Source organism: Suncus etruscus, chromosome 5 (genome assembly GCF_024139225.1).
Source record: "Suncus etruscus isolate mSunEtr1 chromosome 5, mSunEtr1.pri.cur, whole genome shotgun sequence".
In the NCBI taxonomy this organism is placed as follows: domain Eukaryota; kingdom Metazoa; phylum Chordata; class Mammalia; order Eulipotyphla; family Soricidae; genus Suncus; species Suncus etruscus.
The window spans coordinates 65,025,920-65,049,295 of NC_064852.1; the positions used below are offsets into that span (position 1 = coordinate 65,025,920).

General features: G+C 46.5%; 1 protein-coding gene across 2 annotated transcripts in view; it reads left to right on the forward strand.

Annotated features, from left to right (window-relative positions):
- The window catches only part of GLI2 (GLI family zinc finger 2), a 167,680-nt gene extending 153,128 nt beyond the window's left edge, over positions 1–14,552 (forward strand). For both annotated transcript variants that reach the window (XM_049773136.1, XM_049773137.1), the window contains 5 exons: positions 2,266–2,415; positions 6,481–6,645; positions 7,960–8,241; positions 9,781–10,105; positions 12,130–14,552. In XM_049773136.1, coding sequence (XP_049629093.1) covers positions 2,266–2,415; positions 6,481–6,645; positions 7,960–8,241; positions 9,781–10,105; positions 12,130–14,552 — 3,345 coding nt within the window. The remainder of the gene's footprint in view (positions 1–2,265; positions 2,416–6,480; positions 6,646–7,959; positions 8,242–9,780; positions 10,106–12,129) is intronic.
- The last annotated feature ends 8,824 nt before the right edge of the window (positions 14,553–23,376 follow it).

A 23,376-nucleotide genomic window follows, 5' to 3' on the forward strand; every position in this document is an offset into this window, starting at 1 on the left:
CTGACAGAGAAGCTGTGAAGCAGGTCTTATCTAATCACTTCTGGAATTCAGATTCATTTTTCAATCTATACTACCTCTTTAGATAAACACATCCCATCCTGGAGGGAGAGGGGAGTTTGAGGGATATTGGAGCTATGGATCACAGCACAGATTAGATTAGATTAAAATAGATAGGAGCCAGTATCAAGGGCTAGGAGAGGGCCTGGATAAAGGCATGCTGACAAAGAAGTGCTTAGATAGAGATGAGGGGAATTGTCCCCATGAGTAAAGAGGGTCCCTCTAATAAAGACATAGCTGTGAAAACGGAAGCTTCAGCTGCAGGTTATCACATTTCCCCAGATCCAGGAATCATCTCTTCATGGCCCTGAGAAAAGTTCCATTCATGTGTTTCTGACCCTTCTGCACACCCTCTTCTCCGCTCACCAGGAAGATGGGCAGCAGTAGGCATCCTGGCAAGATGGAGCCCTTTGTTGATGATTAACAATTTGTGGCTAAGTAAACCGATGAGGAAAAAAATGAAAAGCATTGTCAGGAAGCATTTTTATCATTTGCAAGGCTTTAAAAATGGAAAGTGAGGCTAATATGATAAAAAAAAAATTCCCTAGAAGTTCAAAACACAGGCTATTTTGCTTGCTCCCATGAAGGCATCTGGATTCATGAGAGCAGAGCTTACTGTATAAGTTGGAAACTCTCTGGACCTCAAGATCTAGCCAACATAGAGATATGGTCAGCTACAAGTACTGGGCACACACACTGTGACAGGACTTAGGAACATTTTGTGACATGTGAAATGGTGAGATTCATTTCAGCAGTAAAATCAATTTACCCCGGTGGACTTAACATACACTTTAACATCAGCCTAAGACAAAATTGGGTTGTTTATGCCCTGCCCTCCATAATTTTCTATCTTTGAAACCAATAGATATTCTGGATTCACAGCCAATCCGGTTGGGGCAGCCCCAGATCAAAGATCAAAAGATCAAGAGCTATATGTATGGGGTCTAGTGGTTACTTCATGTGTCTAGCTCATAATTCAATGTTTCCCAATGTGGATAATACTGACACCCTAAGGATGACACTGGAATAGTCCAGGGAGGCCAGTAGTAGCCTTGGGTACTATTTGAGATGCTTTCTTTTGGTTTGCTTAAAGAAGCTTTATTCGAGGGTAACACTAAGCAATTGGTTTCTGCATAGGAGGCATTGGAACAAATAAGTTTGAGTCTCTCTGGTCTATAGGTAGTGAGGTGTGCAGGAGAAAGATCTGAGAACAGAGGAGAATATAGATAGGGCTGCTGGGGAAACCATGCTTGACATGACTGACTGTTGCCTCCTCCTCACTCCTGCAATTTGCCATGGGGAAAGCAGCAAGGACACAGGAATGCTCCATGGATCCAAAGTATATGATGGGCTAGTGACCCTTGCATTCTCCACTTAGATAAACAATCTGAAAGATGAAGGGCATAAAGATCCTGAGGCACCCACAACTGCACAGCTCAGCTTGGAGGTTGCCTGGGATTGTCCCATCCTGGGATTGCACTTCCATGTTCAGAGCATGCATTTGGGTATATCAAGCTTCAACTGACTCATAGGCCTAAAACATGTCTTCTAACATGGAGCAGCATCACTCCTCTGGGATTACTATTCACTGAAGACAAAGGTGAATTTATACTTAAGTCCCTGGAGCTATAGGCAAGCTTGAGAAGGCTGCTCATGCATCTTGCCTCCCCCACCCCCATGTGTATCTTCCTGCTGTAGTTAATCAGTGCCTACTGTTTGCAGCCCAAGATCACTTGTCCTACCTGGGTTCCCCAAAGACCAGAGCCTGTGGGTCAGGGAACTATGAGAAGGTCACCTGAAATTGGTCATATCTCACTTGGATGACTAATTGGAAAATGCCATTTAGATAAATAGCACATAGTAGAGCTTCATTTACTGGCAGTTAATAATTCATGAGGATGTGTGGGCTGGTATATAGGTGGTCTTGTGGTTTGGATAGTTGGCATATGGTAGGTAGGTATGGCATTGGGGGCCTGTACATGGTATCAGGGTCTGTAGATGACAGTTAGGGTCTGTGGGTGAAGTCTGTTCTATACATGGCTGATGGAATATACAGGCAGGTGGTCTGTACATTTTAGGTGGGCTCTGTGTGGAGGGATGGATGGGAAGTGGGGGAGTTCTGTACATGGATCTGTAGGGTCTGCACATGTGAGGTCTGAAGCAGAGGCTGGCCAAGCTCACCTCCTTTTTTTGGTTCTGTTCCTACAGCACATCAACAATGAGCACATCCATGGGGAGAAGAAGGAGTTCGTGTGCCGCTGGCAGGCCTGCACACGGGAACAGAAACCGTTCAAGGCACAGTACATGCTGGTGGTGCACATGCGCCGACACACAGGCGAGAAGCCCCACAAATGCACAGTGAGTGCCTGTTCATGACTCTCCCTCACAGCTGCCTGGGGAACACCAGATCACTGGTCACATGATGTGGGTAACATGGTACATGGCTGACCAAGGCAAACATGCATGACACTAGCCAAAGGAAGGCCCCATTCATCATTTGCTGTATATGTGCATGCCCGGGCAGGCATGCCCCATCTGCCTGAAGCCCATTCCTAACTAATACTGTCATGGTCTCTGTCCCCCTTGGTAACTTCACTATGCTGTTTGTAGAACTGGGAGCCCCAGGGCTCAGCTGTACCCCTATAGTTCACTTGTGATTTGGTGATCCCAGCAGAAGGGCCAGCCCAGTCAGCCACTGCAGACTGTCCCTGCACAGAGAAAAGTTTCACTGAGTGGTTTACAGGTGAAATAGCAAGGAGTTAAAAGAATCAACCTCATTTAGTTAAAATTTTTTTTCTGTAAGTGAAAACAAAGACCTTTCAGAAACTCTTAGAGAGAAGAAAGATGTCTGACCAAAATTGCTTTTATGTACAGAAATTGTTGCCTTTGGAAGTAAGGGGGATCCGTGAAGGCAGAGATGTCAGAGCAGTTTTGAGAGTTGTTTCTTGAGAATTGCCATGTTTCATAGATTCTGTGCTGAGCACTTTGTGCTCAGTGGGTAGGAACTCAGTTGTTTCTAAATTGATGCTATTCAAGAGTCTCTGAAATATACTATCTTAGTAAATTTTATATCATTTGAGAGAAAAATTTAGTTAGCATGACATTAACCCTTTTAAAAAAATTAGAGAGATAACAAAGAGGTAGGGTATTTGCCTTGCAAGTGGCCAACCCAGGACCAACGGTGGTTCTAATCCGGGCATCACATTAGTCCCCCATGCCTGTCAGAAGTGATTTCTGAGCACAGAGCCAGAAGCAACTCCTGAGCTCCGCCGGATGTGGCCCAAAAACTAAAAAAAAAAAAAAAAAAAAAAAAATTAAAAAAAATCAAATACAGCTGTCTCTGCTAGCTAACCCCCAAAAAGAAGTCCTAAAAACTTTAGCAGTCACCTCTAGCTCTCTCCCCATATGTCCATTCCCAGCAGCTAGTCTCCTGGACTGCCTGTGAATTGCACTCTGTGAATTCACCTGCGCTGGACACTTGATGAGAATGGAGCACTGTACTGGGCAGCTGTGTGTGTCTGCCTCAGTCACTGGCATGCTTTCAAAGATGCCACATGTTGTAGCATGTAACTGGCATCACATTTCTCTTCATGAATAAGTCACATTCTAACACAGGGATCACTCCTGGGTTTTTCTGGCCCCACTCATCATTTGCTTTATATTTGCATTGCTCTCACTTGAGACTGTTATGAGGATACTAAAATGCAAATATTTGAGCATGAGTTTCTGTATGAATGTGTTTTGATTCTCTGATCTATATATTACAAGGAGAATTTCAGGTCCTGTGTCTTAACTTGACATTGTACTTTTTGAGATTCTGCCAGTCTGTTTTCTAAAAAGGTTTCATTTCACATTCCCATCAATTCTAGATGAGGCTGTGGTTCCTCCACATCCCTGCCAACATGGCAGTGCCTGTCCTTCAGCTATGGTCCTCATGGGTAAAGAGTAGAGTCTTCTTGTAGTTTTGCTTTACATTTCCTGAGTGATTGATGTTCATCTCTTCAGATGTCTATTGGGCATCTGTAGACCTTCTTTGGAGAACTGACTACTCTAATATTTAGTCCATTTTTAATTTGAGATATTTCTTTTTTTTTTCTTTTTCCATTCTTCTTTTGGCTTTTAGGGCACACCTAACAGTGCTTGGAGGACCATATTGTACCAGGGATCAAACCTGAGGCTCTAGCATACAAAGCATATTCCTTAACCCTTTGATCTATTTCTCCAGACCCTCTTTCTTAGTAAGGTAACAGTGTTTACAAGCTTATAACTTTTGGGTTTGTATTTGGGAATTATTGCCAGTAATGCTATAGGGGTCATATGGGAATCAAATCCCAAAAGACTATGTTTTAAGGGCTTAATTTTCAGCTCTTCCAAGTATGTTACCACATTGTATCCACTAAGGTCTTAATACTTCATCATATCTATGCTTGAATTATAGTGTCCACCTAGATCCTTATCATACATGTGATTTATAATAATTTTCTTCAATTCTATGAACTTTCTTCTTTCTTAAAAATAATAGTTTCCTTTCAGCACAATATTTTTTCACTTTAAAGTCCAGTGTTCTATTGCTTATGACACTGGTGTCATGACTAATTGCCTACCCAAGTTCACGAAGACTTACATACCTAAGCTTTCTTCTAAAAGGTTTCGATTTATAAAAGGACAGGATTTGGTTTTGGAGTGTTTGGCTTTTGGAATCAGACCTAACAGTGCTTAGGGCTACTTCTGGCTCTGCTCACATGCTGGCCAGATGGTTTTCAGGAACCAAGCAATGCCAGGGATGGAACTTCGGCCTTCCACATCTCTTACATGAAAATCTTTCTCTTAGACTACTGAGCTCTCTTTCCAGCACCCTTTACTTTGAGTTTTTGGGTCATATCTAGCAGTGATTAGAGCCTTTCCCAGCTAGTGCTCAGGAGTCACTGTGGTGGTGCTGGTGGACTGAGTGATGTGGGAACAAGTCCTCACTAGCACACTGAAACAGCTGCAGGATCTCCTGCAAACATCCTCCCTGCTTTCCTTTCTTCTTCTTCCTACCTTCCATCCTCCCATGTCTTCTCTCTCTCTTTCTCTTTCTCTTTCTCTTTCTCTCTCTCTTCCTCTTTCTCTCTCTCTCTTTCTCTCTCTCCCCCTTTCCCCATTTTTTTCCTTTCTTCCTCCTTTCCTCCTTTGAAATGCTTCGTTGGTCAAGTGATAAACAGTAGGAGCATAGATGTTGATGAACCTTAGTAGATAAATACTCTCTGGGAGCTGGTATCCTCTTGGGAAGGCCAGAGAACAAAATGATTAAGATCATTATAAACTGTGTCAGGGAATAAATGGGGAGGGGTGGAGAGAAGGGTAGAATGTGATGATTAAGAATATCAGAAGTAAGCTCTCAGAGGAGATGACCTAAAAGATGGGGAGGGAGGAAGCCAGGCTGGTATGTAGGAAAGTTCCCTTCAGAGGAGCTAGTGTGTGCCAACGCTCCACTCCAGGAAGAAATTGGTGGCTCTCTCAGTGGCCAGAGCAAGGCACTGTTGGCCTTGGGCTTTGTTTGAAGCAAATTTTAATGAACAGAAAAGTCCCAATCAGGAAATAGTAGCCTTAGGATACAGTTGGAAATACTATTTTCAAAAGAACCTCCCATGATATGGAGAGATTCTCAGGAGTGCTGCTGATTTTTTTACACAGAATATGGAAAGAAATCTTTATATGTTCACAGTTTTGGTTTAATTTTAAGAGATGTGCAGAGCTGAATTTCAAAGCCCTCAAAATGTGACTCGGGGGCCAGAGAGACAGCAGAATTTTGGATTAAGGGACCTCAGTTCAATCCAGGACCTCAAGGTACCTCAACCTCAAGAGGTATGACTGGGGAGCCTGCCTGGCACCATAAGAGTGAGTGGTCCCAATGTTCTCTGGCACCAGGCCCAGCTGCCCTACATACTCTGGCCATTACATAAAATGCTGGCCTAGGTGACAGAATCACCAGAGGCCCCTGAGCCTCCTGACCACCACTTGGGCGGTTCCTTTCCCTCCAAAATTATTTTTTGAATCTTACACCAAACAGGATTGTTCTGTGTTCTCTCCCAGTGGGGCTCAGTGAACCATATGAGTGCAAGAAGTAGCCCGGGTCAACCACATGTAAGCACCTTATCTGCTATATTATCTCTCTGGCCCCTCCAAATTGCTTTTCAGTGAGACTTATCTGTCGGGTTGGGTTGACTCTCCTGGACGCACACTGGTTTGTATTTTCCTCTTTGAACTTTGCAGTCCTTCCCCAAGGTGCTCGAATGGGCATAGGCTATAGGTGTAACCTGAAAGGAAGGGCCAAGGAATGTTTGTTCCAATCCATACTCCTATGCACCACAGGCTGGAAGGGATGCAGAACTTAAGAGGAGAGTTGGGGTATTCACACTGATTGATGTCTTTCTTCCACAGTTTGAGGGCTGCTCAAAAGCCTACTCTCGCCTGGAGAACCTGAAGACGCACCTACGGTCCCATACTGGGGAGAAACCATATGTATGCGAGCACGAGGGCTGCAACAAGGCCTTCTCCAATGCATCGGACCGCGCGAAGCACCAGAACCGCACTCACTCCAATGAGGTACTGAGACCAAGGCGTGCTCAGGGCCCCCTCACAATCAATCATAAACATCATAGGCATTTGGATGCGAAGTACCAGGGCCTCACACTTTGGAGCTCAGCACACCTGGGGCAGGCCTTTACTGCTACTTCTACTGCCCAGTCTGTGCCTTCTGTGACCCTTGGTAACCTGTAGCAGCCTCCCCACAGAGAACCAGTGCTCCTGGCTGGGCTGATTGAACCTATGAAGAGCATATAGGGATAGGCATGTGGTGTCTGCCTCTTAGTCCTGAATAGCCACTAAATTCCTGTCATTCATGCAGACTCAAAAATGGATGTTTCTAAATGCTAAGCTACATTTTGAACTGCATTGAAGCATTTTGCTTTAATGCTTATAAGAAGTTGGAGGTATTCACAAAGGTATCGAACTCCCAAGAGACAGCTAGTCTTGGAGAGGTGTACAGAGATGTGCGTGAGTTTGTGCAAAAATATGTGCATACGTGATTATGTATGTGGGTATGTACCTACTATGTGTGCAAGCATTGTCTATATGAAAATGCAGGTATAGTACATGTATGCATCTGAGTATAAGCATGCAGATGATATAGAAGTATGTGTAGATGTTATGTATATGTGTTTATAAGAATGTGTATAGGACATGTCTGTATATGAAAGTGTTTATGCATCTGAGTGTTCATGTAGGATATAGGAGCATATATGGATAGGGTGTGTGAGAGAGGGGAAAACGAGACAGAGACAGAGAAGCTCAGGCTGAGGTTGAGTCCCTGGATTTTGTTCCATTCCTGGGAAACTTTGAGACAATGTTTGGCCTATATTTTCCCTCCAGAGATGGAGGTGTTTGTAGCCCCTCTCTCTCTCTCTCTCTCTCTCTCTCTCTCTCTCTCTCTCTCTCTCTCTCTCTCTCTCTCTCTCTATTTCTCTCTTTCACACACACACACACACACACACACACACACACACACACACACATCTGGAGTGAGAGATACATAAGCAAAATTCCCAGTGCTATGTCACAGGGAAAGCACAGATAGACCACACTAGGCACTGTGTGTGTGCCCCCTCCAGAGCCTTCGGTCTTAGAGCAAGTCTAAGCCCCAGCTGAGAGCAGCTGCTCCTATAACCTTGAGTTTACCTGCCTGAAAACATTGCAGATAAGGCCAGGCTCCTGCAGGTCTGGGGTTGACATGACTCCATACAAAGAATACAGATAGGTAAATCACCTTCCCCTGCCCCATCCAGAGTCTGCCAAACAGAAAGCACCCCCAGAGTCTTTTTTCATTGCCTACTCACAACACAAATCTGGTTCTCTTCTCAGAAACCTTACATCTGCAAGATCCCAGGCTGCACCAAACGCTACACAGACCCCAGCTCTCTCCGGAAGCATGTGAAAACGGTCCATGGCCCGGATGCTCATGTCACCAAGAAGCAACGCAACGATGTGCATCTCCGCACATCTGTGCTCAAGGAGAATGGGGACAGTGAGGCAAGCACTGAGCCTGGTGGCAGAGGCTCTGAAGAGAACATGAAGGCCAGCAACAGTAATCAGGCAGTGGAGGACTGCCTGCATATCAAAGCTATCAAGACTGAGAGCTCCGGGGTAAGCAAAGCTGGGCTGCAGAGCCCAAGGCCATGCTCCAGGGGTAGGAGGGCAGTTCCATAGTTTCATCCAGGACCCAGAGCCCTGTTATATGCCCCGCCTCCCCTCCCATGATGCACACAGTAATGTTCTGCTCTTCAGTGCAACTTTCTTCCCTTCACCACCTTTGGCCATACTGCAGCCTGGCTTGTAGCTTGTTCCATTGTTTAGTTCTAGGTCATGGCCCCAGATGCCTGTTTGCCAGTCCCTGTGGGGTCAGTTTTCCTAGAGAGGGTATGATTTTAGGAATCTGCCTTTCCCACTGGCACTGAGTATTCCCCAGATCCTTCCCTCAACTGTTCTGTCTCTGCCACTTGTCTTAAGCCCTCTGCACCTCATTCTAACCACCTGTTCTTTGTCTCCATCTCTTTTTCCCGACTGTACCTCCCCTAAGGATAGACGGTACTGAGGTGAGCAGAGAGGCGGATGGGGGAGGGGATGGTATGAGTGAGGGGGGTCACTGGGACACTTATCCAGGGATGCTGCTGGGGAGGGGATGACCTGTCTGTTTCCTCATGGGTCCAGGATGGAGGGTTGGTGATGAATGTTAAGAGGGACTATGAGAACAGGCATCCAGACAGAAAGTGCCAGAGTGTACATGGAGACCTAAGCTGCATGGGAAAGTGGGCGAGGACTGTGGTCCAGGGTGCTAGGTCCCTGGACAGGATACTTGGTGTCATAGTAAGAATCTGGGTGGGGCCTGACAGCTTCCCAAGGAAGACTCTGGAATGGATTGGGGGAGAGGGGCAATTTGGCTTGGGAGTAAGTGAGAATTGGATGGAGTCCAAGATGGAGTCCAAGTTCTGTATTGTCCTATACCAGGGGTCTCAAACTTGTGGCCTTCTATACAACATTTTATGGCCTGCAGCCGCCCTTCGAATATCACAGTATTCAGGATTATTCGCTTACTGAATAATCGCAATAAAAATCACATTAGTAAGAAAAAATCGCATTAAACATTCGCATACCCCAAGCAGTTTCGTTCGGGGTATGCAAATGTTTAGTGTGATTTTTTGCGATTTTTTTCTTACTAATACGATTTTTTATTGAGAATATTCGGTAAGCAAAATCCCTTATGCGGCCCTGCCTCACCCCAACTTTGCTTCCTGTGGCCCCCAGGTAAATTGAGTTTGAGACCCCTGTCCTATACTGTACTCATGGGCCCTGACTCAGAACCAGAGGGCAGCCTGGCCCCTGTGCTCCAATGCTGCCTGCATATACTCTGGCAGCTTGCATGGTGCAGGACAGCTTAGGAGCATGGGTTGGGGGTGGAAATATCCCATATCCTCAGACTGCCCATGCTGTCCATCCATCCTCTTACTCTGCCCCTTGGGCAGTTCAGATCCAACTTACAGATGGGCACTCTGAGGACAGAAAAATAATACTCCCTCAGCACAATCATTTCCTCCTATCCTGAGTGATGTGTGTGCATGGGTAGTGGTAGGGCCAGTTATGTTCTGGCACCTTCTGAATCTCCACATTGTCCCCTTCCCTGCACAGTTGTGTCAGTCCAGTCCTGGGGCGCAGTCATCCTGTAGCAGTGAGCCCTCTCCATTGGGCAGTGCCCTCAACAATGACAGCGGTGTGGAGATGCCGGGGACGGGGCCCGGGAGTCTGGGAGATCTGACCACTTTGGATGACACCCCATCGGGGGCTGAGGCAGCCTCTGCCGCAGGGGGCTTGCAGCTGCGCAAACACATGACGGCCATGCATCGCTTTGAGCAGCTCAAGAAAGAGAAGCTCAAGTCACTCAAGGATTCCTGCTCATGGACTGGGCCGGCTCCACACCCCCGGGGCACCAAGCTGCCTCCCCTCCCAGGCAATGGTAAGTGCAAGCTCCTGAGACAGATGGCAACATGGGGGAAAACCTGGTATTGTGTCAATTAAAGTGGCCAGTTCATGCCAGATGCTTTCTCATCAGATACCCTACATGTCCAATTCCCTCTTTCTATCTCATTGCCTAGGCAAGGGCCTAACTCATGCAAATTAATCCAGAACCTAGACTTAGCATAGGCCTTAGTGACTTCAAACCCTTTTACTCTTTATTTATTTAGTGGACCATACTAGGTGATGCTCAGGGGATTAAATCTGGGTCTGCCATGTGCAAAGCAAAGACCCTACCCACTATACCATCATTCTCCTGTCCCTAGTCTTTTTTTTTTTTGGGTGGGGGGTTACACCTGGCAGTGCTCAGGAGTTACTCCTGGCTCTATGCTCTGAAATTGTTCCTGTCATGCTTGGGGGACCTATGGGATGCCGGATTCAAACCATCGACCTTCTACACGCAAGGCAAACACCTTACTTACATTCTATCTCTCCAGACCCCCTACCCCTACTCTTTAAATCTACCCCCAGTATATCTTCATTGCCACCAAAGAACAGGCAGAACCATACACCTAAGCCCTCCTTGCATATCCTTAAGTCATTGGTCAGAGACACCTTCCATAGCCCTAGACAAGAGAGCAACATGAACCCTCCCCTTGGGATGAACCATATTATATTCAAGAAGCATAGAACCAGATACACACCTGACTTTCCCAGGTACCAAAGACATAGGTCAGAGTAGATGGTGCTAAGGATAATGGAAAAGCTCTTCAAAGAAAATGGAGGACTTCATGCAAGAAGCAGTCCTGTGTTCATTCTTGGAGGTACTTACCAGGCTTGGAAGCATCTTCATCCAACATTTACCCAGTGCCAGTTCAGTTCTGGGCACCAGGCACAGGTGTGCACTCAGCCCCCAAGCTGCCTCCCAGAGCCTAAAGCATGGTCAACACTGGGATATACTTCCCAGCTATTCTAGAGAAAAATAGTCTGCTTCATGAACTCCAATCCTTAGATTCCTGTAGAGATTATCTTCTGAGCTGCAGAAAATAGCCAAAGTCACCCCTTTGTAAGAGGGGCAGAGACACATTAGTGATTGATCACTATATAGGTATGAAGACCCTTTCAACATCAAAGAGCTTGAGAAATCAGCCATGGCCTCTTGAAGCCTGTTTAGTAAATTCCTAATAGCAACAGGAAGACTGTGAACCAGACCCTTCACAGACTTCTCTGCATCACCAGCCCTAGGGAGATAGCTCACATTTGTCTGGATTCACCCAGATATGGCCACCATGATCATGACTAGTAGTAACCCTGCAGCCTCCCTCCTGCCTTTCACATGCCCACACTTAGCAACATTATTTGTTCCTTTGTTCCATTCTCCTACCTTTTATTTAGAAATCGAGTATGCCCTTTGGGTCAGGCCTTCTTCTGGGGCTCTCAGCCTCCCTAGGTATAGTCAACATGCAAGTTAGTCTCTAAATAGACAGCACCCTGGCATCTCGCCCCATCTCTGGCACTAACACCAATTCTTTGTTTTTTAATATCTTTATTTATACAATTTGATTACAAATATAATTATAATTGGATTTCAGTCATATAAAGAACACCCCCCTTCACCAGTGCAACATTCCCATCACCGATGCCCCAAATCTCCCACTTCCCTACCACCCCCTGCCAGTATTTGAGACAGGCTTTCTACTTCCCTCATTCATTCATTCACATTATTATGTTAGTCACAGTGTAGTTATTTCTCTAACTGCATTTACCACTCTTCGTGGTGAGCTTCATGTCGTGAGCTGGACCTTCCAGCCCTCATCTCTATTGTTTCTGAGAATTATTCCAAAAATGTCTTTTATTTTTCTTAAAACCCATAGATGAGTGAGACTATTTTGCATCTATCTCTTTCTCCCTCTGACTTATTTCACTCAGCATAATAGATTCCATGTGCATCCGTGTATAGGAAAATTTCATGACTTCATAACGGCTGCCTACTATTCCATTGCTAACACCAATTCTTTCCTACAGGCTCTGTCCTGGAAAACTTCGGTGGGGGTGGTGGGCCGGCGGGGCTGCTGCCCAACCCGCGGCTGTCGGAGCTGACCTCGAGTGAGGTGACCCTTCTGAGCCACCTGCAAGAGCGCCGCGACAGCGCCACCAGCACGGTCAGCTCGGCCTACACCGTGAGCCGCCGTTCCTCCGGCATCTCCCCTTACTGCTCCAGCCGCCGCTCCAGCGAAGCCTCGCCGCTGGGTGCAGGCCGCCCGCACAATGCCAGCTCAGCCGACTCGTATGACCCCATCTCCACCGATGCCTCACGGCGCTCCAGCGAGGCCAGCCAGTGCAGCGGCGGTGGCTCCGGGCTATTGCACCTTACACCGGCACAGCAGTACAGCCTGCGGGCCAAGTACGCAGCAGCCACCGGTGGCCCGCCGCCCACCCCGTTGCCCGGCCTGGAGCGCATGAGCCTACGGACCCGCCTGGCACTGCTGGACGCGCCCGAGCACGCGCTGCCAGGGACCTGCCCACGCCCACTGGGACCACGACGGGGCAGCGACGGGCCCATCTACGGCCACGCAGGCCCTGCACCAGCCTTTCCCCACCAAGTGCCAGGTGGCGGGGCAAGGCGGGCCAGCGACCCTGTGCGGCGGCCAGATGCCCTGGCACCCCCACGCGTGCAGCGCTTCCACAGCGCCCACAACATGAGCCCCGCAACTGCCACCACGGTGCTGCCACCCTGCGCTGCAGAGAGGCGGGGTCTCCGCATGCATGGCACCGATGGCAGCCTGCCCCGACTCACCTACTCGCCACGGCCACCCAGCATCAGTGAGAATGTGGTGATGGAGGCCATGGCTTCTGGGATGGATGGCACAGGCCCCGAGGCCAACCTCATGCTGCCCGATGATGACCTAGTACTGCCAGATGATGTGGTGCAGTATATCAAGGCACAGGCCGGCGGGGCCCTGGACGAGAGCTCCCCACCAGTCTATGCCCCAGAAAGCACCTGCTTCTCAGAGAACCCCAAAATGCCCAGCCCTGTGCAACGCAGGATGGTGGCTGCTGACTCCAACATGGGGTCCTCTGGCCCTGGAATGGGAGGCTGTCAGCAGCTGGGCTATGGACCACCCTCCAGCCTGAACAAAAGCAACATGCCTGTGCAGTGGAACGAAGTGAGCTCGGGCACCATGGACACCCTGACCAGCCAGGCCAAATCCTCGCCTTTTCCGCAGGGCAACCTGGCCGTGGTGCCACAGAAGGCCACCCTGGGCCAGTACCCAGGTTACAGCACACACACTGGGGATCTGGACAGCACACAGCCACACCTGCCACCTTGCAGTGGGGCTCCCAGGGGCAATTATTTGCAACAGCTGCGGCAGCCAGGGGCCCCTAATCAGTGTCCCAACCTGACCTCCACTGTGAGCCCTCCCACCAACTATGGAGGTCAGACCCACCCCCAGCTGAGCCCCGGTACAGTGAGTGGGGCCTTGAGCCAGTTCCCCACATCTTGCAACAACATGGCAGGCAAGTCAGGCTCCTTAGGCTTCCCCCAGCAAATGGAAGTTTCTCCAGACCCCACCGTGATGGGCAGCAGCCGCCGGGAAGTTGGTGTCTCCAACTCCACCCTGACTGGGCTGCCACCACCTCACCCAGCCCAGGGCTACCCCCAGCAAAGCCATCATCTGGCTGCCCTCATCAGCCAAGAGAGCTACTGCCCAGGCTCCAGCCTGTTGCCTGCTCACCAGCCCGACTTCATAGAGTCCCACCAGGGAACACTAGGACAGGCCGCATCAGGCTTTGGCTTGGTGCAGCCTAGGCCACCCCCAGAACCCAACCCAGCTGGTCGGCACCGTGTAGTTCGAGCTGGGCAGCAGTTGGCCTATGCCAGGGCCACTGGCCATGGTAGGGTAGCTGTGTCAGCCAATCAGGAGTTGGCAGAGTCTGTCCCCAAGGGAACAATGGGTGCCATGGCCTCTCTGCCTCCTCAGCCACCTCTGCAGGACGTGAGCAGGGCCCAGGACCACAGTATGCTCTACTACTATGGCCAGATCCATATGTATGAACAGAATGGAGGCCTGGAGAACCACGCCAGCTCTCAGGTCATGCGGCCTCAACCACCTCAGGCCTGCCCAGGCAGTGTTCAGCCCCAGCCCCTTCCCTCACCCGGGGTCAACCAGGTGTCCAGCACAGTTGACTCCCAGCTCCTGGAGGCCCCTCAGATTGATTTTGACGCCATCATGGATGATGGTGACCATTCAAGCTTGCTCTCAGGCGCCCTGAGCCCCAGCCTCCTCCACAGTCTCTCCCAGAACTCCTCCCGCCTCACCACCCCTCGGAACTCCCTGACCCTGCCCTCTATCCCCACTGGCATCAGCAACATGGCTGTTGGGGACATGAGCTCCATGCTCACCAGCCTGGCCGAGGAGAGCAAGTTCCTGAATATGATGACCTAAGCACCCACCCTGGACACAGCAGACCCCAGTGCCATTTCATCTTTTCCCCAACACCAGTATTCACCAGGTCTGAGGGAGTTTTGCTGGTTCAGACCACGGATGCTTTAAGGGCAGTTTTATGTGCATTCTGTTCGGTTGTCTTGTTTTTTGTTTTTTTTTTTTTGAACATTGAAAAAGTTTCAATGGGAGAGGCAAGGCAGAAATGGAAAGAAAACAAAAAAGCCTGTTTACACAATCTGATCCAGCCTTTGGTGTTTATGGGACTACTCTGTTCTGGCTCCTTCAACTCTGTCATTTACCTAATGAGGGATTGCAGTGGCCAAGGGCTTTTTAAGTCCAGGAGGTAAAAGGGTAGAAGAACCACAGTGGGGTTTGAATCTGAAAGCCATACTGAATTTTCCCTCCAGGAAGATAATATTCTAGTTCCCAAAAGGAAAGAGGACTTCCCAGCCCAGCAGAATTATATGAAACATCATTCATTCTTGAGGCTGTGAATGTCCCTTACTAAAGACGAAGAAAAAAAAAAAATATATATATATATATATTGCCTGGGTGATGATTCATAAACACACCTAGATTTTAGGCTTTGGTAGAGCTGGCATCTCTACCCCACACAGTTGTGTTTGCAGCTGGAATTGAGTGTAGCAGCATTGCCTGGAAAGGGAAAGAGAAAAGGCAGCATGATATAGGCAAGGCCTGAAACCGTCCTGCCCTCTCCAGACCATGTTTACAGTGTTCATGCATGTAGAATGTAGTCCTTCCAGAAAATAACATTTATTTCTAAATACCTCGGACTCCTGGAGTTCTCGTGGGTTGAAGATGGACCGAGGTTTGTGGAATGGAGGCTTGGGAAAGAGGATCCTCAGGGCCCCACCTCAGGCAGCCCTGGAGGTCTCTCTATAGAAAGAAGTCGCATGTTTACCCATTCTTGTTTTTCTAGTGCACTCTCTGCTTATCTTACCTGGGGAACATCATAGAACTGGACAGAAGCAGCCACTTGGAAGCCATGCTCTCTGTTCCCTGGCAGCCCTGGGATTCCCTCTCCCCTCTTTTCACTTCAGAGAACTAAGATGTGCATGGTGTGTTAGGAGGGTGGGAAAGTGAAAGGGTGAATTTTGGGACTTGGAAGAATGGTCACTGAATTATCCTCTTCAGTGTGATGAAGCCCACCCTGAAATGGAATTTGGAACTGGTGTTGGAAGACATGGTTCTTCAATGTATTGTCAGTTGCCTGAATACACCCTCCCACTATCACATGTTCATACAAACACATGCACATGCACTCACACACCAAATTTTTTCATGTTGAACTTGTGGGAACCTTGCCAAAACCAACTGTACCCACTATGAGTTGAATCTGACTGCGACCCTCCTGGCTTCAGCCAGGATTGGGCAGAACTTGACCTGATCCCTCTATCCCAGAGTACTAAACTGCTTTGTTGGGATCCAAAGTCAAGGTCCCAACCAGATCACACCCCTGAACACCTCCTTGAGGAACTAAGCTCTGTCTTGGTGATCCCTCCTTCCCTTCCTCCCAGAGCTAAGCACTCACTTGCCTTCCCCCATCTGTATATATAGTCTTGTACAGAGCCATCAGCCCTGAAAATACTGTAGGTGAATCATCCAACCAAATTTATATCTCCAAAACATTTTTAGCTTTTTTCTACATGCTATGAATTGAGATGACATGCTCAACTTGTAAATAAGTCTTTTTGTACATTAAAAAAGTAATTTTTTCATAATTTATTTTGTCTGTCTGCTTCTTGCTTGACAGTAGTTAATGAGAACCCGGGCAGTAAATTTGGTGCATTTGAGCGGAAATTAGGCTGTATTTTCTCTCAACAGTGTCAAAATTGATGGTCCCGCCTTCAGCGAGAAATGTTTAATGCTGGGCCTTTTACTGGTTGTTTGTCTGCTGTCACGGGGGTGGGGCAGTAGGGTTTGAGATGCATAAACAGCCACTGTTCTTTCAGTGAGCTGCTCTGAGCATCTTTACTGGTTTGCTGAACCCTACACACACTGGTCCAGGCATTGAACTAGGTTCTCCTCAGCTCAGATATCCTTTGACCATTTGATGAATATATTAGAGTTGGGGCAGGGAGATGGGAAATGGAGATGAGTAGGTCCTGGACTATGGTGCCATTGTCTCCATGCAAACAGAGGAGCTCACAGTAAACTCTGGAAAAGGGAACAGACCTGAGCAGAGGATCAGTCTGGGATGAAGTGGAGGCCCCAGCACAAGAAGGGCCATCATGCCTCCCCACACAGGGGCCGCCGAGAGCTGCTTTGGCATCACTTCTGATCTTAACAAAAAGGTAGAGGAGAGTCTGGAACTTTTTGAAGTTAGGAGAAGGTACTTCCATCAGACTGGACCCAAGAACTCCCTCCTGCACTTCTCCAAGAAGTGCACCCAGCTTGCAAGGTGTGGAAGCTCAAGTCACAGAGAGGGTATTTGACTGCCAATCAGTTTTGTGAGATAGGGCCCTATGGACAGACTGATCTGATAAAGAATAGGAGGGTGCTTCCTACTCCTAAAATCTGACATATGGGGGTTTTCTCTTTGTTGGGCACTCTATTGTCTGTGCAGTGCTCTGTGACTTCTCTGACTAGTGTTTTCAGGCCATAATATGAAGCTTACCACAAAGAATGGTGAGCACAGTTAGAGCACTAACTGCACTGACAGCTATTATGGCAATGAGAGTGAGAGAAAAATAAATAAATGCCAATCCTTGAACATAGGTGGGGGTGGGGTGGGGTGGGGAACATTGGTGTCTGGAAAGTCACACTAGTGAAGGGTCATGTACATTCGATGACTGAAACCCAACTACAAACATTTCTGTAACCAGAATACTTAAATTATTAAACAAAAATAATTTCTTTTCACTATTTAATAATCAGTTTTGTAATCCATGACCAAGGGCTTGTCACTGTGCAGTGCATCTATTTGAGGTTTTTCTTGACCCAGAGACTTAGGAATGAACTAAAACAAAACAAATAAAATAACATTAAAAAAAGAAATACCCAAGGACCCAGGAAGATAACTTAAGTGATATATAGAAGATATGCCTGGCATGGACTCTGACCTTGTCTGTCCCCTAAATACCACCTAGTATGATTCCTGCACTACCAGGCCTGAATATTGACCCGTCAGACCTGCACCTCTTAGCCAAACATGCCAGGAGCAGCCCAGCACATACATGCCCTGAGAATGCAGTAGGGGACAGAGCTAGAACTATGCTTCTACTCCCTTTCCATCCTCAGTACTGTGGGGCATATGCTGCCAGTTGCCCCTCCTCTGAGTCGGGATGCCCAGGCCCAGGTGCTCTGCAACTCAGACTTCCCTGGCAGTGTTTTTTTCTGTCACCTGGTTCAGTGGCTCTTCACCCCTTCCTCGGTGCTGAGACCAGGTTCTGAACTGTTCTCTATCCCCACAGGCAATGTCTTTTGATCTCAATGTATAAAAATCTTTCAGTGAGAAATTGAGACATCATTTCATTTTCTAAATTCTGCTTTGTTGTGTTATGCTTGAGTTTTATTTGGTAGGTCACACCCTGTGGCACTTGGTGGCTATTTCTGATTCAGCGATTCAATGTTACCCCCACTAGCACTCAGCGTACCATGCAAGGTCTGGGATCAAACCCAGGATTCCAGCATAGAAAGCATGTGCTCCAGCTTTTGAGCTCTAGCTTGGCCCTTTAAGTTCTACTTTAAAAAGACTAAGTAGGGGGCAGCGCAATAGTGAAGCGTTTGCCTTGCACAAGGCCCAACCAGGACAGACCTCGGTTCGATCCCTGGCACCCCATATGGCTCCCCAAGCCAGGAACGATTTCTGAGTGCAGTGCCAGGCGTAACCCTTGAGCATCATCGGGTGTGCCCCCCAAAAAAAAAGGACTAAGTAGAAGGTTCAGTGTCATTCTCATTGCAATCTGGCTTAGATGGCTAGTAGGCTAGCTTATCTGTGCCTACTAAGGTTTACAGCTCTTACTTGTAAACCTTAACTCTGACAGCTCCAAGAAGCTCAAGTTTACAATATTCTTCCTAGTAACCCACCCGCCCAATTCCATAGATTCATAGGTACATTTTCCAACTCCCAAATTACCATAGGCAATAATCTTACCAAAGATTTAGTCATCACATAGCACAGGTAATCATTTTTCTTGCCTTTATTTTTCCAGCCTCTAAATTTCCTCAAGGCCCAGTTTTAACCCTCTGCTACATTTTCTAGGACTTTACCATGACTCATTTCAAATGGCAGTTTCTGGATACTTCAATAATGGCCCTACAGTCCTGTCTAATAAACCCACCAAACTCAGAAGCATCTTAGAAGTGTTTATTTTGCTGAGGCAGGGGCCAGAGAGATAGCATGGAGGTAAGGCATTTGCCTTTCATGCAGAAGGTCATTGGTTCGAATTCCGGCATCCCATATGCCAGGAGAGATTTCTGAGCATGGAGCCAGGAGTAACCCCTGAGCTCTGCCGTGTGTGACCCCCTCCCCCGCAAAAAAAGTTCTATCCATTTCTATTTTGCTGAGGCATTTATATTATTGCCTGTGGGGGTGACTAAGGGCCTGCCCCTGTATCTCTCCCTTCTGAAGCACAGTGGGGATAGCTAACAATGAAGGTTCAAGTGCAGATGGGCCCTTTAAAACACAGGAAACTCATAGACATAGACTTGAAACAGGAAGCAAGTCTTTTAACTGAATCTCAAATCACAGAAAGTAAAAAAATATGCTCCTCCTGTAGAATTAGAGCAATCAGAGGGGCTGAAGCAATAGTATAGTATGTAGAACACTTACCTTGACAAAGCTGATGCAGATTCAATCCCCAACATCCCATATGATCACCCTGAACCCCGACCAGGAATTATTTTTGAGTGCAGAACCAGGAGTAATCCCTGAACATTGCCAGCTGTGATCCCAAAACAAAACAAAACAAAAGAATAAAAGCAGGCAGAATAACATTCCAGCCGCAGCCTACAACACCCTCTGACCCAGGTTTTCAGTAAGAATAATGCTGGAACCCTTGTCTGAAGAACTCCTGAGTCTGTTTCTCAGTTAACTCTGAACCCAAGAGGAAGAGACCTAAGATCCTGAACTGCTACTCTGTGGCCAGTGATGTGCCAAAGCAGGTCCTAGAGACTATTGTATGTCTTTCTAACCAATTCTGTGTCCAGATGAATTCTAATTGGCTATATTATTATAGCGTAGAAACCTGCAAGTACTACCCACCAGGACTTTGTCCAACTAATTAGTTATTAAATATTTGCCAATATACATACTCTAGTATGATGAGCTACCTATAACCTGATATGTTCAAATATCTTTACCAAGTTTACATGTTCACAAACAGCATGTTGTAGAGCTCTCCTTAGCCCAGAGTTCCAGGGTCATGGTAATCTCAGCCATCAAGTTCATTGTTAAAGTCTCTAACATTAAAGCAACCTTTTCTTCAAATAAAAATGGTTCTCTAAGCTAATGGATGCCATATAAAGTGGGGCTTGCCTAGCTAAAATTAGAAGCAGAAGACCCAGAACCTGCACACATCCCATACATACCCCTCTTCAGTTCATCCCTATGTCCAGCCAAGAGAAGCATGGACCTCAGTCACAAATCTGAAAACAGGAAATCTGGTTCACCTAAATGAACTCAGGGCCCAAAATACTGTGAGCAAGTCAAGAAAAAACTTGAACACTGATTTCCAGAGTCACAGGGTAAGCTGGCTCCATAACACTCACTGACACCAACAATTGCTCATATAGACCATTCAATCCTTTCATTTGTCCCTGCGCCTTGTTCTTCTTCTCAGCAGGCAAGAGCTGAACCTACATACTAGCGAACTCTCCAACACAGCAGCAAAGGGTTCCGTAGTAGTTCTTTTCAATGCTATGGAGTTTTTGTGTCCCAATCAGGTAATTTGTGAATACTTCATGGAGGAAGAAGAAGTGAACCAACCTTTGAGAGATGAGGAGAAACTGAATCTTGTGGCCTTTTCAGAATGTATTTGAACATAACCATGCTGACAGATGTGTGGAAAGAATTCTGACCTGTAGAAAACTTCGTGGTTGTCTTTAAAGAGTATTGGGTTTTGTGTTTACTGAAACCAGCAGAAGTGGGAGGAGGGGCAGTATAAAGAAAGAAATGACTTGGCAGGCTTTAGACTGAGGAGACTGGACACTTTAGCATATGATTTCATGATGGAATCAATCATTTCCTTGTCCCTGTGAAATGAATGTCTTAGGGACCTACAAACCCCAAGATACACAACAAGATGACCCACCTTTGTTTCAGATCATTTGTTTATAAGGAACGTTTCCTTAGGGTGCAAAAATTGCCACTCACTGAAAAGTTATCCAAGACCTTTAAACTTGAATGAATGAATGTGTCCACAGTAACACTACAAACTCTCAACAATTGTTTCCTGAGCTTGGCTATTTCATGCAACTTGATAGGCATGCAAGACCCAGTACATGACTGGACAGTGACTTTCTTCCATGTATGGCAGCCATGTTTGCAACTAATTTTACCAAAGAAATAACACTGAACTCAAGGCTTTTTTGAAGTTACCAAAATCTTCTAAATCTAAGATCTTCTAAATCTAAGTAACCTTCTAAATCTTAATCTTCTTAATCTTAATCTCCTTCCCCTTCCCCTGCTTTGCCCTGTCTCCCTTTCCCCTCATCTATCTCTCCAAAGAACAAGAGGCAAAAGGGCTGGAGAATACTTTATGAATCCCTAAGCCCAGAAGTGATCCCTGTGAGCAGAACCTGGAATAAGCCCTAAACATCACCAGGTGTTCCTTCTCCTCACACTCCAAAAAATGAACAAGAGGGTGAGTTCAACATCAGTTTAAATCATTGCAGCACAGTGATGTACAGTAGCAATATGGGTAGGAAGCCTACCTGGACAAGAGAAGATACACACAGAATCAGAACAAGGCCAGAAAGATTACACAAGAGGCTGAGCACACGCTTTGCCTGCAGTGCCATCCCCAGCACTGTCTGGTGGGAGCATCTAAGCATTAGTGGGAGTGACCTTCAAGCACAGAGCAGAGAGTAGCCCCATTCCAAGTGTGTCAAAAGTGGAAGCAACAACAAACCAGAATGTTTGAATAGGAAAAAAACTAGTACAGTGTATTGTTTGTATTGTTTTTGATGAAGCACACTCTGCCATGCTTAGGGCTTACTCCTGGCTCTGCACTCAGAGATTATTCCTGGTGAGGCTTGAGGGTCAAACCTAGGTTGGTCACTTGCAAGAGATCTACATGCTAAGGTAGTACAAGGCCCCTAATCTAGGTTTTGAAGATGAATAGGAGGTTTTCAGAATAGGAGGTTTGAGATTTTCTCAACAGAAAGTATGGAGCTCTGCAGAGATAGTACAGCAAGGGTTTGATCCCTAGCACTCTATATGGTCTCCTGAACTCCACCAGGAATCTAAAGCCAAGATTAAATCCTGAGCACTGCTGGGTATGACACAAAAATCAAAATATGAAAAAGAGGGGTTGGAGAGACAGCATGGATGTAAGGTGTTTGCCTTGCATGCAGAAGGACAGTGGTTCAAATCCCAGTATCCCATATGGTCCCCTGAGCCTGCCAGGAGCGATTTCTGAGCATAGAGTCAGGAGTAACCCCTGAGCACTGCCGGGTGTGACCCAAAAAAAAAAAAAAAAAAGAAACTATGGAGTCTGGAGGTCACTGAAATAATTTTTATGTGCGATAAGAAAAGAATCATCAACCCAGATCTTCTATCCATAAATATATCCTTCAGGTAAGATAGATACACTTGGACAAAATAGACATATTCAGGGGCTGTACAGATAGCACAATAGGTAAGGTGTTTGCCTTTCTCATTGCCTATTAGGGTTTGATCCCAGCAGCCCATATGGTCCTCAGAGTCCTGCAAAAGTGGTTCCTGAGCACAAAGCCAGGAATAAGCCTTGAGCTAAAAAAACAAAACAAACAAAACAAACAAATGATAATGGGGCCGGAGAGATAGCATGGAGGCAGGGTGTTTGCCTTGCATTCAGAAGGATGGTGGTTCGAATCCCAGCATCCCATATGGTCCCCTGAGCCTGCCAGGAGTGATTTCTGAGTGTAGAGCCAGAAGTAACCCCTAGTGTTGCCAGATATGACCCCAAAACCAAAAACAAACAAACAAACAAAAACAAAAAAAATAGATTTAGATAAAGAAAAGTGAAGTGAGTTTTCTCTGAATGGAGAAGAAAAATGTTATCAAAAGGAGACTTAATGCAAGAGGAATGCTGAAGGAGCACCATCAGAAAAGTGGCTAATGATAGATGTTCTCCTGCTTAAACCCCTTAAAATCTGTCTAATGTTGAGGATAAGAACATTAATGCTGTCTGAGGAGCTCTCAATGTAGGTAGATGTTACAGGACAAGTGGAATTTGGTGGAGATGTTCAGGAGCCACTAAAAAGTTGCTTTTTTTTTTTTTAACTAGGAAACAACATTCACTTGATAGGACAAAGTACTGAGCTGAGTGACTAAGGAAAGACAACTAATGAAGTCAGCAAACAGACTATGCACAAAGAGGGATGTAAGTCAAAACTTCACAGAGAAATGAAAATGAAATGCAAAAAGGATGTTCAGATAACCCTAAAGAGAGGTAGAAAAAAATGAACAAAAGAAAGAGAGAAAACAAAGATTAGGATGGTAAAGTTCAAACATATCAATAATTGTATAAACTGAAAAGCACCTAAAAGCACCAATTAAGAGAAGGAAAATAAAGTTGGAGCACAAAACTAGCAGATTTAGGAGTTACTATAAAGCTGCCACAGTCAAGACAGGGTAGTTTGTTAACAGGAGAGACAT